The 16312-nt window shown below is 34.4% G+C and overlaps 2 protein-coding genes across 2 annotated transcripts; one reads left to right on the top strand and one right to left on the bottom strand.

Annotated features, from left to right (window-relative positions):
* Positions 1 to 95: 95 nt before the first annotated feature.
* LOC145568495 (uncharacterized) lies at positions 96 to 2978 on the bottom strand. The gene is made up of 2 exons (XM_081627918.1): positions 2859 to 2978; positions 96 to 1351 (listed from the first exon to the last, which is right to left on the bottom strand). The coding sequence occupies exon 2, from the start codon at positions 1346 to 1348 to the stop codon at positions 353 to 355; it is 996 nt and encodes a 331-aa protein (XP_081484044.1). The 5' UTR covers positions 1349 to 1351; positions 2859 to 2978; the 3' UTR covers positions 96 to 352.
* Positions 2979 to 7384: 4406 nt separating this feature from the next.
* LOC145568494 (plastid division protein CDP1, chloroplastic-like) lies at positions 7385 to 16302 on the top strand. The gene is made up of 12 exons (XM_081627917.1): positions 7385 to 7795; positions 9556 to 9669; positions 9764 to 9901; positions 10264 to 10368; positions 10462 to 10584; positions 11101 to 11469; positions 11742 to 11837; positions 11910 to 12029; positions 12806 to 12871; positions 12945 to 13703; positions 14287 to 14477; positions 15979 to 16302. The coding sequence occupies exons 1-12, from the start codon at positions 7436 to 7438 to the stop codon at positions 16061 to 16063; spliced, it is 2526 nt and encodes an 841-aa protein (XP_081484043.1). The 5' UTR covers positions 7385 to 7435; the 3' UTR covers positions 16064 to 16302.
* The last annotated feature ends 10 nt before the right edge of the window (positions 16303 to 16312 follow it).

Genomic DNA, 16312 nt, shown 5'->3' with positions numbered 1-16312 from the left:
TGATATTATTTAAGGTCACCTAAGATAATATATACAAGAAATCAATGCAAAATAACGTTGGGATGATATAACATTAGAGTTTAGATAATAAATGATTATCAATGAAATTAAATTAATTATTATTAAGATAATGTGAGAAGATTGTATTAAGAGTATGTTACTACAACATAACCCCTAAAACTAACACTAAAAAAATAAAATGAAAACTCATACAACATCAATACTCTTGACTTTAAGTCAAAAGTAATACTGTAATAAGAAAGAACTTGGCTTAGTTAGCTAAGCATACAATAAAGTATAATAGGATATTACATCATAATCAGTAAGCTCCAGCTAACCAGATGGCAAATGTTTATGCACCTGCTTCTGGAGACCGCAACTCCTCATCGGCATTCCTTAAAAATTGATCCCAACCACTTCCCGCGCTCATATCTATATAATCATAAGGGACTGCAGTCTTCAAACCTGGGCGCACTGTATGCTGGCTTTCCACTATTCTAAAATCAACCTCTTCCTCTACCCTTCCACCTTGCTCTAACTCCTCCCAAGTAAACAGTAACGGCAGGGTAAATGCACCCCAAGGATTAAAATCAATCAGCTTCACCCTCCTGTCTTTCGTAACATAAACATCAAAAGTGTAATTTTCAGATTTGAATTTCCCTTCAACATTGTCAAGGAAGAAATCATGGATCAGATCTCTGAGCTCGTCTTTCTTTTCCAGTACAGCAGGATAATAAGCAGTGACTTCACGTTGAGAAATTCCAACAAGTTGCTGAGCACAGACAAAGCAACGGAACTCCATCTCTGGTCTCAAAGAGGGGTACCATTTGCGTAAGGCAAGGTAGAATTGAGGGGGTCTTGACAAAGTCTTGTCACTGCATGAATCATATGGATGGCACAAATCGTGGACTACAGAATCAGATGCTTTGAGTAAGAGAGCTATGTCACTAAATGAAGTGCATTTGAGGGTTCCAGTGGTGCTGATCCAAGCAGCATCTTTTGGTGAACTCCAATTTAATTTGGGAAAGACAGCACCACCAAGGGATTCGATTGAATCTTTGATCTTCAATTCAAGCTCTGGGAACGAAGGGGGTGGTGATGATGGCTCTGACTCATCTTCAGATACTTCCGACAGTTGGTAGTCCTCCTCATCTTCAGGTTTATGAATCCTATTGGGCAAGGCGTCTTCATTTGACACAGACGTGGGAAGCAGAAAAGGACCAGAATCTCCAACCAGATACTGAATAAAGGATTCAGGGAGTTCATGGATAAAGGTCTTTATAGAGACTGGTTTAAATTTTGGATACCATTCTTGAATCTGGCAACAAGTCACTTCTTCTTGCTTCATTTTCTAAAACCAAAAAGATAGCACACATAAAAGCAGAGAAGAAATAATAAAACACTGAATAACAATTACAAAGACTTAACCACAAATTAGAAAACAACTGTCAAACACAGTCATCCATGGTTTGTCAACATTGGCAATTCGTCTTCATGGATAAGAGTAGTATTTTTTAAGTAGGGTGTTTTGCTTTGCAGTCCCATGATGACTATCTTGTACTCTTATCCAAACTAACCAAACTAATAAGACAAATAGAAGATGTGTATTCAATATTGATCGATTTGTTGCCTAGAGACAGTTTAAGAGATTTGTGCCAAGTTGCCAACCCTAAGAAGACAATCACTTTCAGACGACATAAAGTAATTCTGACAAGCCAATGAGGTACTAAAGTCTAAGTGCCTGACACGGCAATTTTACACTAATTATGAGAAGAAACTTTGGGAAAATGCTTTTCAAAGAACACAGTTTGAAGATCTCACAAAAACTCTCCCTCAGGAAAAAGTATGAAGGTTAATTTCTGAACTCTAAAAGTTGCAGCTTAATTATAGTGGAGTTAAAGCATGTAGCCACGTAAGGGGCTACAAATGCTAAATGGCACCTTTGAGAGTCATAAAAGAACAAGATTGGAGTCCTTCAAGTATGATGAAGAGCCCCTTGGGTTCTCAAAACAATGAATTGCAGAAGAGCTAAACCCAAGTCCCGGAACAACATGATTCTTCTTAAGGCTGGTCATAAGGCAGGTCGAGGTGGGTTAATGTCAGGGCAAGTAAAAAAAGACCATTTTAATAAGTAACAAGTTGGATCAGGGTCATGTTCTTCCACAGCCAAGCCAAAGTGGGTACTTACTTGATGATGCGTCAAGTGATCGGGTCAAACACAAAGTATGTTATCCATCCTCAATATTAGCTACCAATTTGAAGAAACCTGATTAATATAGAGTAACATACCTCCATAATACTGACTTATATAATGACAGAAAGCCACAAAAAGAACTTCCCACATCCTCATATTATACGTTACTCAGACTCTTCATTTCACCTCAAGTACCCGTGTCACTAATCCTTGACCGTTTAACATGGGCAAGACACCCACTTGACACGTACTCGTGTTGGACATGGGTACCAATCCGGAGAAACATAGTTCATAATCACTAATAAAACCCACCCATCAACTGAATTCGGCTAGAAATTCGACCCAATAAACATTAATACCCACAAAAAGCTATTAATCAATCAAATAAACAAAAAATTCCGCACACTCATAGCCAATTGACGTTTTACTGTTGTAATCAAATTGGTTACAAATTTTCTACGCCATTACACAAGAACACTGATAATTACAGTACCTCTTATTTGAGCAAAGCGACTCTCAAATAATGAACTTTTTATTGTCAATCTAATTCAAATTCATCACAAGAAAAGTTTCAGTATGCTCTAAAATCATGATTTACCCAGAAAATAAAATTGATTGTAACAACATAATTCACCCAAAATTAATCAGAAATCAGAAGGATTACCTGTTCGGCTGTTCCAATGAGTGAAACGGCGGGAGACAGGAGGGTGGCGGCGAATATTGTACTGGTTGTTCTGTATAAGAACTCTTTGTATCTTCGAGGCGTTTTGGTAAGTTGTGTAAAATTGTGAGTGCCGGTTCACTCCACTTTTTATAATATTAAGTATAAATAAGTTCAGTTCAGTAAAAATAAGTTCATTTCAGTAAAATTAATTTTAGTTTAAATAATTTCAATTCAGTAAAATTCAGTTATCTTAAAAAAGAATTGTAATAGAAAATCAGTAAAAATAAGTTCAGTTCAATAAAATCCAGTTATCTTAAAAAAGAATTATAATAGAAAATCAGTAAAAATAATTTCAGTTGAGCAAAAATAATTTAAGTTCAGTTAAATTAATTTAAATTCAGCAAATATAATTTTGTTTCATTAAAAATAATTTCAGTTCGGCAAAAATAAAGTGAAGTGAAAGGGGCCTAAGTGGTGAGGGTTAATGGTGATCCCTAATTAGAGCATGTGTTAAATATGTGTTTTTTTTTCCAAAAAAAATAAAAGTAAAAATAAAAATGATTCATTAATGCGAGTACATGATTTATAAAGAGACTAGTTCCTTGTCCGAGTAACGCTCGAATATTCACTAGGAAAAAAAAAAAACTCCCTCCATCCCATAATACTTGGAACGTTAGGGTGGACATGTAATTTTAGAAAACTTTAAAACATTTGTTTATTATATAAAGGATTCACTTTTGTATTTTTAATAGTATAAGAAAACAAAAACTAAGGGAGGTGGGATAGTGAGGAGAGAGGAAATGTATGATTTAGGGCGTGTTCGGCAAAATATAGCTGTGAAGGTAGCTGTTAGGTGTATAGGTTATTGTTAGCTGTATAGGTAGCTGTTAGCTGTGAAAATAGATAATTTAGGTATAAGTGTTCAGTAAAGTAGCGGTTAACTAGTTGTTACATATAAAAATCAATATTTTATTTTTAAAACTATAGATTACATTTTCAACAGCTACCACAAATTTCAGAAAGCTAATGTTTGTAACTTTTCATAAAAGCTGCCTCCACCACTAAAAGCTACCCTAACTACTATTTTGCCTAACACTCACATTTTTTTATTTTTAAAACATAAACATCAACAAAATACTAATATAGGATCTCAACATTATATTATGCATAATGGTTTAATATATATTTTTTTTAATATATAAACATTACTATCGAATCTTATAATAATAGTCAATATGATAACAATAGTTTTATGTTAGCATTTTTAATGTACAATACACTTAAAAGTCTGTGAAATTTAAACAATTTATCATCTATAATAGTTACAATTTATAAATGGTGTTCGACAATTTATATAGAAATCTTGTACTACGCAATACAATATATATACATATAGAGGCTACAATTTTATTTTATTTTTTTTAATTCATTGTTCTACAATATACATAAAATAAAAGAAACATGTTTATTAAAAGAGAATTTGTAGCCCAATTTGAAGATTTTGAACTTTCCTCACTATTAGTCATTTGGTCCGCAGTAATTCTTTTAAACGTGGAAAACAAATTTTGATCATACTTAAGCGAAACTTTAAATGTGAATGCATAGTGAATTGGAATTAGAAAGGAATTCTCGGAGTAAAAAAATATATTTGCACGTAATTCTCTAGTTTAAAATTAAATTTTTATACATTCCAAGATAGTATGATGAATCTGCCAAAAAAAACAATACTACGATGAACCGTAACAACCAAATTTGTAAAATATATTAAAAATAAGAATCAAATGACAAGCCAAAAAAGAAATCTTACTTTGATATACTGTTTATTCAAAGAATCATCACAAATTAACTTGCAACAATGCAACTGGAATTTCCTATCATTGCAGTACTAGAAATTATCCGAAATATAAAATCCTCATGTAATTATATTGTAATATTTTTGAAGGAGAAAAATATCAAAATATCAAATATTTACTTTTAAAATTCAAAAATTGCGGAAGAGACAAACATTGCAGACCTAAAAATTAGAATTGGGGTAGAAAGAATGGAAGAGAGATAGAATGTAGAAATTAAGTTAAATTGAAAAAGAAAAAAACAACACTGAAGATCGAAATTAACACTGATGAGTATCGTTGGGAAAGGATAAAAAAAACATCTTGAATGGAGGAATTGATGTAAATGAACAGACAAATTGGAAGGGAATAAAGCGTCATATGGTTTTTTTTAACGTCAAGCGTCATATGGTTGAAACTGAATAAAGGATAGGGATAAAAAAAAAAAAAAAAAAAAAAAAAAAAAAAAAAAAAAACTGATTTTAAGGGGGGACTTGTGGACAGCTTATATTTCCTTTAAGTTTTCTTGTTTTAAAATAATAATATTGATATCGTGGGAAATTGTTCATTTAAATCTAATACTACATATTTTTTTAAAAAAAAATAAAAAATTAATTCGTTAATACATTACTCCAAATTATCAACAAAACTGTGATCGTTTTTTTTTAGCTCACAACCACAAACTATATATTAGAAACAGAATTTTAGGTTATATATTAGAAACAGAATTTTAGGTGCATTAAGAGTTAGGGTGAGTTTATCCTTAGACTCGGACGCAGATTCTGGACTATGTCATATCAGCTTTTCATTAAGTTTTAAATACTTTCTTTTTTATTATTATTCAGATTCATACAACACTTTTTCGAAATTCACACATTATTCCAAGATTCACTCCTGATTTACTTATTCTCTTCAAAATATATTTATTTTATTTGTAAGAAATCTTTAATTTATTTTTAAAAAATTATTATAAGCTTTTGGTTGGTGAGATGGCAAGTTTTGATTGACAACCAACCAACTAACGGGCCCTATTTGTTCTCCATGTGAAGTCTCAACATGAGTTATGATTTCCAAACTCAATCCAAGACTCATTAGAGTCATCACATGAGTCTTTGATGAATTTATAACAAGAATCTTGAACAAAACTCATATTGAAACTTTGCTCAAGACTTGCAGTAAACTCATCCATACAATAAAATTTAAAGGGCCCCAAATGAATGCACAGTATAAAATTAGAATTGTACACATTATTTCATACACTACTTTGATGGCTTGGTGGTAGAACTAATAGGCAATGTTTGATTTGGTGTGAGGTTCGAACCTTCAGGAATATATATTTTCGACTTTTTTGCTAACGTTAACACTTCACATTTTTTGTTTTCTTTTCTTTTTATTTTAACTTTGGTTTTGTGTAATGTAATACTCACTTTTTTTTTTCAAAAACAAATGTAAAAAATATTATCATGTATGTATCTTTTGCTATTTGCACACAATTTATCTGTTTTTTTTATAATTATTTTAATTAACTAAATGATTTTTCTCATTACAATAATATAACATTATCTACGTCTTCCATGTATATCACTTACAGAGTATATCATGGTATATCATTAATGCATAAATTCACTATTAAAAAACTTGAATATTTGTATCATTTTTTTTTTTTCATTATTAGCAATATTGTAAACTTAAACTCTTAAACATTGTAATAAAAATAGCACAAAGCCCCTTATTTGCATAAGACAGCCCTACTCCGAGCCGCTACACCCCTAAGTTTTCATTGTAATGACTACCTATGTCTATAACTCAACATTTATCTCTTTTTTTCTCTTTCTGTTTTGTTTGAAGTTGCTCATCATTTACAAAAAAATTGACTAATTTTCCTACGCTAATAACTAGCTACTGCTTAGTACAAGCAATCCCAATGAAAATCCAACATAAAAATTTTGGACTTTTTGAACTTTTTCTAATCATATTAAAAGTCTACAAATTTATTAATCCTTCATCTTTCTTTTGCTAAGAAACCATGCATTTTTGTTTTCAAGTGATAAATTTCGTTGATAACTTCATCTAATCATAGTCTCATAAAACCCTTTTTCATATCTATACTAAGACGTTCCTTAAAATGTCGATATGCCACGTAGTTTCTTTTGTATTGCGCCCCGTCACCTTCCCAACACTTCGTGACACCACAACCAATCGTATGTTCGTATAATACGACACATTACCCAAGCAACCAATATTGCTCTGTATAAAAGCATAAGGAATTCAACCTCTTATAACAAAGATGACTAAGCATCTAAACAAATGATCAAATATGTTCTTAACATGTAAAAAGAAATATATAAGTGCAAACAAGGTTCAATTAAAAAAATAAATAAAAAGAAGTTAAAGAATAACTCAATGTCGGTTGACAATAAACAATTTCAATTTTGAAAATCCTTTTTAAAAATAATTATCGATTGCACATCTATAACAATAGTGACCTGAGGTAAAACCCTGACTATTCACTAATTCAAGCTTAAAAACAAAATTTTAAAAAAGTAGAAATTAGTTTTAGCTAAAGAGTGAAAAATACACGATTTACACATGTTTAAAGTTAATAAAAATAAAAATAAAACCCCCAAATTTCTCTCACAAAAATCCCTTAATCACTCCACTCCTCAAAAATCCCCAAAATGACGCAACAACTTCTTCCCTAAAACTCCACTAAAAATCAAAATTAGGGTTTGAAATGCGACAAATTCAATGGCACCAATTCCCGTTTTATTGCCAGAAATCGCTTCATCATCACACTGTTGCTCCTTCAATTCCCCTCTTTGCTCCCGTCGCCGGAGCTCCGGCACCCCCACCACCGTCGCCGGCGGTGGTTTTCTCTCTCTTCCAGAAGCTTCGCATTGTTCTAGAAGATTCTCGTCGTTTTCTTCCTTGATTTGTTGTGCTGCTGTAATTTATCGTCGTCATCATCATCATAGATCTGTTGAACGAAGAAGATGGAGTGTAAATGTGAATGCTAGTGCTACTGCATTTCGTGTTTTGGATGCTCATGTTAATGGCCATAATACTTCTAATCATGTCGGTGTTGAAATTCCCGTTTCTTGTTACCAGGTTTTCTCTCCTCATTTCACTGAAAAATTAGTCATTTATTGCTGTTTTTTTTTTTTTGTTTTTTGGTTATAGTAATAATTTATATGTTTTTTGGATTTTTGCTGCAATTTTTTGATTTGGTGTAGTGCAATGTGGGTTAATTGTCGTTGATTGTTGAGGAATTGCTGTAGCTTTCGTGTAGATTTGTGTTGTATGATTGCGATTTTTCCGGTGATAATGTAGGTTGTTAACTCTTCGATTGATGTTTGCTTAAGCGTGGAGTAACAGTGGGAGTGACAATGTGGGTGGTTTTATCGAATTTTACGCTAGGTTCCTGAAGTAGGTGAGGTGAAAGTTTGTTAATGAGTGTATTCTCGGATTATAGTTGTTTGGGAAATAGTGGAGCTGCTGATTGATGTTTGCTTGTGCATAGAGTAACAGTGGGGAATGGGGAGTGACAATGTGGGTTGGTTTACTGGAAAGGTACGAAGAATTATAGGATATTTTGGTGATGTGGGCAAGGTGAAAATCTGTTAATGAGTGTATTCTTGGATTATAGTTGTTTGAGAAATGGTGGAGCTGCTGATTGATGTTTGCGTGTGCGGAGAGTAACAGTGGGGAATGGGGAGTGACAATGTGGGTTGGTTTACTGTAAAATTACGCTAGGTTCACGGAACTGTAGATGTTTTGGTGAGGCAGGCAAGGTGAATATTTGTTAATGAGTGTATTCTCGGATTATAGTTGTTTGGTTAATGGTGGAGCTGCTGATTGATGTTTGCTTGTGCATAGATTAACAGTGGGGAATGGGGAGTGAAAATGTGGGTTGTTTTACTGGAAAATGACGCTAGGTTCACAGGATTGTAGGAGGATTTGGTGAGGCAGGTGAGGTGAATGTTTGTTAATGAGTGTATTCTTGGATTATAGCTGTTTGGGAAATAGTGGAGCTGCTGATTTTTTGAAATGGGTTGTAACTATGTAGTGAACTAGTGGAGTGTACTACTTTCCTTGATCTGAAATGGTTGATATAACTTGTACATATATTAGGAAGCTGAGTTCTACAAGTTAAAATTGCATTGGAGTTGTAAAATACCATTTAATATTGAATAGATTAGGCTCAGACCGCTCAGTTGACGTATAATATTATATTGTGACGGGTTTTATTTTACTAGCTAGTGTAGAATAGCTATATTTTGATTCAGAGGGACTGAGGGAGTTATATTCAAAGTGGTGCAGACATCTGACAGACCTGATGAAAGACAATCTAGATTTTTAGATGCATTTTCTTATGCAAGTCGGTCTTAGTTTGATTGACATTTTTGAGTGGCCAAAAAATGCAATAGGTGAAATGGGCATATTTGAGCTAATTCTTTGTGTCTTGATGTAGAATTTGCACTTAAAGTCTCAAGTCTTACTAACAAACAGTGCAGTTTTTTGGTTTATGCTCTGACCACAGTGCAGTTGTATTTTAAAAAATTATATAGCTGCAGAATGTCATCTACTATATATGGAGTGCCTTATAGCACCTACTTTTGGATACTGCTTATTTGGGAGGAGGGTTTCTCATCCAAAATCTTTGTCTTGCTCAAGCTGATACTTTATGTAGTGGCTTTATGTGTGTATCCTAGAGGATATCCTTTCTAAATGTAGCTATCTTTAGAAATGTTTGAAGGCTTGAAGCCAAAGGAGGCTGTTCAACCTCTTTGTTTCTTTTTCAAAGTTTGTTAACTCTCCTACACTTGAAACCTGGGATAGCAAGCTTACATTGCAATTAAATTATGCAGATTATTGGTGTTCCTGATAAGGCAGAGAAGGATCAGATTGTGAAGTCTGTGATGGACCTAAAAAATGCTGAGGTCGAAGAAGGGTATTCAATGGAGGCTGTTGTATCCCGTCAGGTAGATGTAACTTGTTGAATGGCTTACTTAGGATGAATGCTAGTTAGAATGTCTTTTCATTTCAAAATCAATGCTGTGGTGTTTATGTTTGCAGGATTTGTTGATGGATGTTAGAGATAAACTCCTTTTTGAACCGGAGTATGCTGGTGATACTAAAGAGAAAATTCCACCAAAATCTACTCTGCGCATTCCGTGGGCTTGGTTACCTGGTGCTCTTTGCCTTCTTCAAGAGGTATTATCGTTTATGACTTCATGTTAGACTGTGCTGGATTTTGTTATTGTTATGTTTAATCATTATTTTCGAGCGACATATGTAAGATGACAGATGTGGGATTCTCACAGCTGTTTTGACCTGCTTTGTCTAGGCTACATTTAACGCCCAAGAAAGGCTAGTTTATATTTCTGTTTTCAGTAGATATGAAGGGAAAAATACCTTGTCAATTGCTCTTTCTAGAAGCTTTGAGCTACCCTTTTGCATGTGCATCTTTTTGTTCTGAACTTAGCCGGGGTGCATTGTACGACTGCTGTTGGAACCTTAATCTACTAGAGATTTGTCCTGAATTATCATTGATGTTTTGTTATTTTATTTCTTAGGTTGGAGAAGAGAAGCTAGTTTTAGACATTGGTCGAGCAGCTCTCCTGTACCCTGATGCCAAGCCACATGCTCATGATGTACTTCTTTCTATGGCTCTTGCAGAGGTAAGATAAGTGGGAAAGATATCTGGAGTCGCTGCAGTATATTCTAGCAGCCTTGTTATGTGTCCTTTTCTTATCATAGGTGCTTTCTTGAAGTGTGCAATCGCCAAGATCCATTTGGAGAAGAATAAAGTGTCGCAAGGATTTGAAGCTCTTGCTCGTGCCCAATGTCTTTTGAGGAGTAAGACATCCTTGGGAAAAATGAAGCTTCTTTTGGAGGTAGTATTTTCTTTTATGATATTCTAATTTTCAAATATATCATTCTATATGCTGTTAGAGTCTGTGAAGCTCATTATGTGTGAAGATTCACAATATCTGCAGTTTATTCTCATTTTTGATATTGGTTTGCTGCTTTTTATCTTTTAATGATTTAGATGGTATTATTGTTTTTGAGCAGCCAAGGAGAAGGTATACATGCATACAAAATTGAGATGTCTTATCACTGAAATAACATGTTTATTGCTTTTACTGTATGGCATAGATTAGATCAGAACTATTATATGTACATGCTGACAATTGTTCTCCTGCTTATAAGTACAATACCATGAATGAAACATAAATCCATAATGAGATGTTGTGTGCCGTGTGACGTTTTATCATTCTTAGTGTCATTTTGTTTTCTATTCCATTGCCTTCAATTTAGAGGTTGCATGCTCCACATGTATTTCAATGGCATGCTGAATGAAGTTCATTTATATATTATAATTGTATTTTCTTTGTTGGCCTTGCCTATAGATAGAAGATTCTTTAGAAGGGCTTGCACCTGCTTGCACATTGGAATTGTTGGCAATGCCTCAGACTACAGACAATGCTGAACGCAGGCGTGGAGCAATGGCAGCTTTGCGGGAATTGCTAAGGCAAGGTCTTGATGTAGAAGCTTCATGCCGGGTCAGTGATTGGCCCTGCTTCTTGAGTAATGCACTTGGTAAACTCACGGCTTCAGAAGTTGTTGATCTGATCCCCTGGGACAATTTAGCATTGACTCGTAAGAACAAGAAATCTCTTGGGTCTCAAAATCAGAGGGTGGTGATTGATTTTGACTGTTTCTACACTGCACTGATGGCTCATATAGCTTTTGGGTTCTCTAGCAGACAAAGAGACTGCGTAATTTTCTCACAACCTTGATGGTAGAAATAGTTTGATTTATGGACTAAGAAAATTGAGTTAGATAAAAGTTATGATATTTGGATACCTTTTATTAATTAATTTATTGGAATTAAAAAAACTCTTAAAAAATAACTGACTTTTGCTTTTCAGCAATGTTACTGAGATCCGTTGTTTTTATAATACCTATCTATTCTTAGGAACTTAATGGAATTGTTATCTTTTCTGGAATGAGTTGGGCACTAATTATTGTGACTCATCACGTTGCATAGATTAGCAAAGCAAGATCAATATGCGAGTGTCTGATGGCATCCGATGGTGTTGACCTGAAACTTGAAGAAGCATTTTGCCTGTTCCTTCTTGGACAGGTTTAACCTTTCCTTATTACTTCATTAATGTGTCCTTAGCAATTGTCAGATGCTCAAGATTGTTTCTTGCAGGGTAGTGAGGCAGACACTCTTGAAAGGCTTCGACAGGTTGAATCCAGTAGAAATTCAGGATCTAGAAACTCACTCTTGGGAAAGGAAGGCAAAGATGCTCCTGCCTCGGACTATTCAGTAGTATGTCAGCTCTTATATATAAATCTATATGTTTTATTTTTTGATATGTTTTCTGTTGATTGTTAGACTTGCTACAGATTAATTGCTGTACTCTTTTGCTATTTTTTGTTGGTTGGCAGGACTCAGGAATCATTAGGATTAGTGATCCTTTGTGAGTTGTGATGGTATATGTTTTCACCTTTTGTCATTATGTCATGTATATAGGCTGTTGGGGACCTTCAGCAGTACCTGTAAAATTAAACAGACCTTTGACATTAATGGTTCCTTTTTGATGATGATTTAGACCTGTCTGTTGGTGAGTTCAGTTTGGCATGATGCATTATGAAAAACCTTTGGGTACTTTTCTAAGCTGCATCATATGACAATGATATAGTTTTGTTTTTAGTCTCCTGTAAGCAATTGTTTTTGGAATTTTCTTATCTGTTGTGGATAGCCTTAATTTGATGACTGATTGAAGACATGATTTTGCTTTGTACACCTTGAGGACACAACCATTGGGTAATAAAGTTTGTATTAGTCCTGTCAAACATGAGAAATTATGATCATAGGGTGCATATAGCTTCTAGCATTTAATCGGCAGGAACAGTAGTCATGCTGTTTAACTAATTTTGTTGTCTTTTCTTTCCTTCTGCTCCCTAGTGAAACTGAAATTACTTGTTGATTTTGATCATTCTTTTTTCTTCCTTCTTATGCCACTATATCTTGTATTTTTGAGTCAGGCAGTAATTGTATTCCTTTTGACACTTTTTACTCATCTGTTGTATTATATTGACCAGGAAAAATGGCTGAAAGATGTTGTGCTGTGCTTGTTTTCAGATACCCGAGAGTGTTCCCCTTCATTGGTACGATGATTACATTTCTGATGGTTTATAATTCATGAAATAATGGACTATATCATTTTTAGTTTTCCTACAGGCTGGGTATTTTGGTCAGGAGAAGAAATCTTTTGGCAACAAGCAAAGTAGAGGTTTGTCACCTTCTATGCCAAATGTAAACCACAGGACAATATCTCCTGCTGTTTTGTCTGATCGAATGGTGTCTGATGAGCGTCTTGCTTCATTGGTCTCCTCCCAACATCTTGGGCCTGCTGTAAAGCAGTTGACTCCTACTAATCTGCGAAGTCCATTACAAGAAGCTAAACCTAGCACCCAGACCGGAACAGCCACTCCACCACCACCCCCACAGTTAAAGCGAGATCTTGGTAGCTACAATCATAAAGCTGCTACTAGCTGGATGGCTCAAGGAAAAATTTTCGGGCGTATAACATTTGTCGCAGTTCTAGGTTGTGTTGTCTTTGCCACTTCAAAGATGTTAAGCAGGCAAAGTGGGCGTGTGTATGGCTCCAGACTGGCAAATAGAAAAACTTTATGCTCATCTGTTGGTGATCACTCTAGGCATAATGGCATGCGTAACAACTTTGCTGCAGCAATGCAGCAGTTTTTATCAACTTTGAAGCTGGGAGTCAGAAATCAATCTGACACAGGAAAAAGGCAAAAATCGTCTGTCTTGGCTGGCTTATCATCTCCTGTGCCTGCTTCATATGACAGGGTAATGACTCTTAAAGAAGCTGAAGCTCTTGTAAGACAATGGCAAGTAATCAAAGCTGAAGCCCTCGGTCCTGATCATCAAGTTCATTTGCTCTTTGACGTTCTTGATGACTCTATGCTGCTTGAGGTAGGACTCAGCTATAATTCTCCTTTTTTACTAGCTTAATTTGAGCTTCAGACTTTATTGTCATCCCAGCTACCTGCTGGTATTTATGCATTTGCAAAGTAACTGTTGGCATTGAGTTGGTTTACAACCCTCAACAAGTCCAAAGGAAGATGGAAATCAAAGGGCTTTTGTTGTACCTAGATCGTGCTATTCGTATAACTTGTGGTCCGTATTTTTTTAAAATTGATGGTAGTGCAGTGCTTATAACAGAATATTTTATATCAACCATTCTAGATTTTGAAGACATTTCTTTTATTCAGTCTTGCTCTGTTCTTTCCTCCTGACATTCACAATTCAAAATTGATTATAACTTTATTATTATTTACAGAATGGTGTTCATTGTGTTATTGCCTGGCATTTGCTCATGTTTATCTACCCACTATAATTTGAAGTATATAGGCTATTTTTATACTAATGCCTTTTCCCGCTCCTTTTCAGTGTTGTTATATAATTGTATTGTTATGACGGGTCTCATAATGGAGACTCTTATAACTCCTCTGGTAATATGTAATGTGCTTGATAATTGTGTGTGCTTTTTTCCCAGTGGCAAGCTTTGGCAGATGCAGCCAAAGACAAATCATGTTTTTGGAGATTTGTTTTGCTGCAATTATCAGTCCTTCGAGCTGATACATTCTCAGATGCCACCGGCACTGAAACAGCAGAAATTGATGTTCTGTTGGAGGAAGCTGCAGAGCTTATTGAAGAAGATCAACAAAGGAATCCAAATTATTATAGGTAAGACAGCATTTAAATCATCATTTTCCCAAGTTTGTTTCTCAGAGAGTCAAATCCTTTGCTTTAGCCACGCTTTCTTGATCAGTTTGTATTACTTCCATGTTTTGGCTTGTTATGGCATTTGATACAACTTTCACAGATGCAAATTCATTGAAGCTACTTATCTTACCTCCCACTTCTCTTTTCCTTTAACGAATAAGGCAACATGGAGGAGATGCACATAAAACTGAAAGCACTGAACAATAAAAAAAATTGTAGACATTTTTAAAAGGACACTAAACGGCCACTGCTTCCATTTGTTAGGCTTCCCCTTCTCAATCTTGTTGAGGTGTAACTTACAATTATGTCAATATGTTGATAAAGTTACTTTTAGATTTGAGTTCAATGATTTTATTATATACTAGTGTTATTTCTCAGCTCTTATTAACTATTATTCTCTTTGAGGTGTAACTTAAAATTGATTTCGTAATACATGCATGGTTCTTATTATGATAAAGTAGATCGAATAGTTAACTAAACAAACAGCTATAAGAGAGGGTGTTGGATTGAGCTGGTGGTAGGAAATTTCTGGAATATCTATATTTTATGTGCTTGTTTTTGTGAGGACTAATTTGTATTATGCAAGTATATTTTGAAATGAGATGACATTCAGGATTAGGTCCTTTTTTTTTAAAGCTTATTTTGAATGTTCAGATGGTTTGCGCAAATATCTCTATACATGATATTACAGATAAAGGCCACATGAAACTGATGGGTTATCCTAAGATTCCTAACATAGCTTCTTTTTGCCAGTTGATATATGACTTTATAACAATAAGTTATATATAAAGTAATTCAGTTTTGATATGGTGCTTTTAAACAATGCTAGTCATCTAAGGACATTTTGAAGTCAAACTTCTCTCTTTTAATTTGCTATTATTGCTTTCTAGCTGAATTTCTTTTTTGCAAGGGTTTTTATTTAGTTCTTTCAGTTAATTTCTCTTCACTCTCAAACTCCATACACTGTATCCTCACTTTCATAAATTCATTGTTAAGTGTTTGAAAATTGAAGAAGAAAGGACACTTTAAATTTGATATTATGTGTCTGAAAATGGTAGAGACTGGGAAAATTAATAGAGTGTAGAAGTTCAGAGGAGAGGAAATAAAGCATATAAGATGACCCTCTTCCCCGATTTGGCTTTGGGTGAGGAGAATAAACTCTGGGAAGGGGTGCAGCAGCTTATAAAATCCTTCCCAAAAGAAGTTTGCGCTTGGATGCAACCCGAATTGAATATAACCAGATTTGAGATACACGCTCTAGCTAATAATCTCCAACTTAAAATACTCTTAAATTTTGAACTATTTTATAATCCATAGCTACATACCCTATGGTTAATAATCTAAAATTTATTAATAGGCAAGGGCATGTCAATTTTCTTTTTGAATTGAACATTATTTATTTATTTATTTTCATTCTAGGTGGCTGAAATGTATTGACATTTTTGTTTTGATATGGCTGCAGCACCTATAAAATCAGCTATCTTCTGCGACGGCAAGATGATGGTTCATGGAAGTTCTGCAAAGCTGATGTAGATAACCCATCCTGATATATACCTCAATCACTGTATATGGTAACTCAGTAGTTAGGACCTTACTAATTCTTTAGGTAATTGAGTTCATTTCTTCCACTGACCAGACTTGTAAAAAGCATTAGCTTATAGTGATGGCAGCAACACACTTTTCCTTGATTTTGTTTTTTCAAGAGCAATTTCTTGCGAAATGTCAGTGAAATTGCTGCCTGTGAACAATTTTCTTCACAATGAAAGGAAATGAGTTATTCTTTGTATTTATCAGAA

The sequence above is a fragment of the Chenopodium album genome, chromosome 11 (assembly GCF_948465745.1).
Source record: "Chenopodium album chromosome 11, dcCheAlbu1.1, whole genome shotgun sequence".
NCBI lineage: Eukaryota > Viridiplantae > Streptophyta > Magnoliopsida > Caryophyllales > Amaranthaceae > Chenopodium > Chenopodium album.
This window is presented reverse-complemented; position numbering and strand designations above follow the sequence as displayed.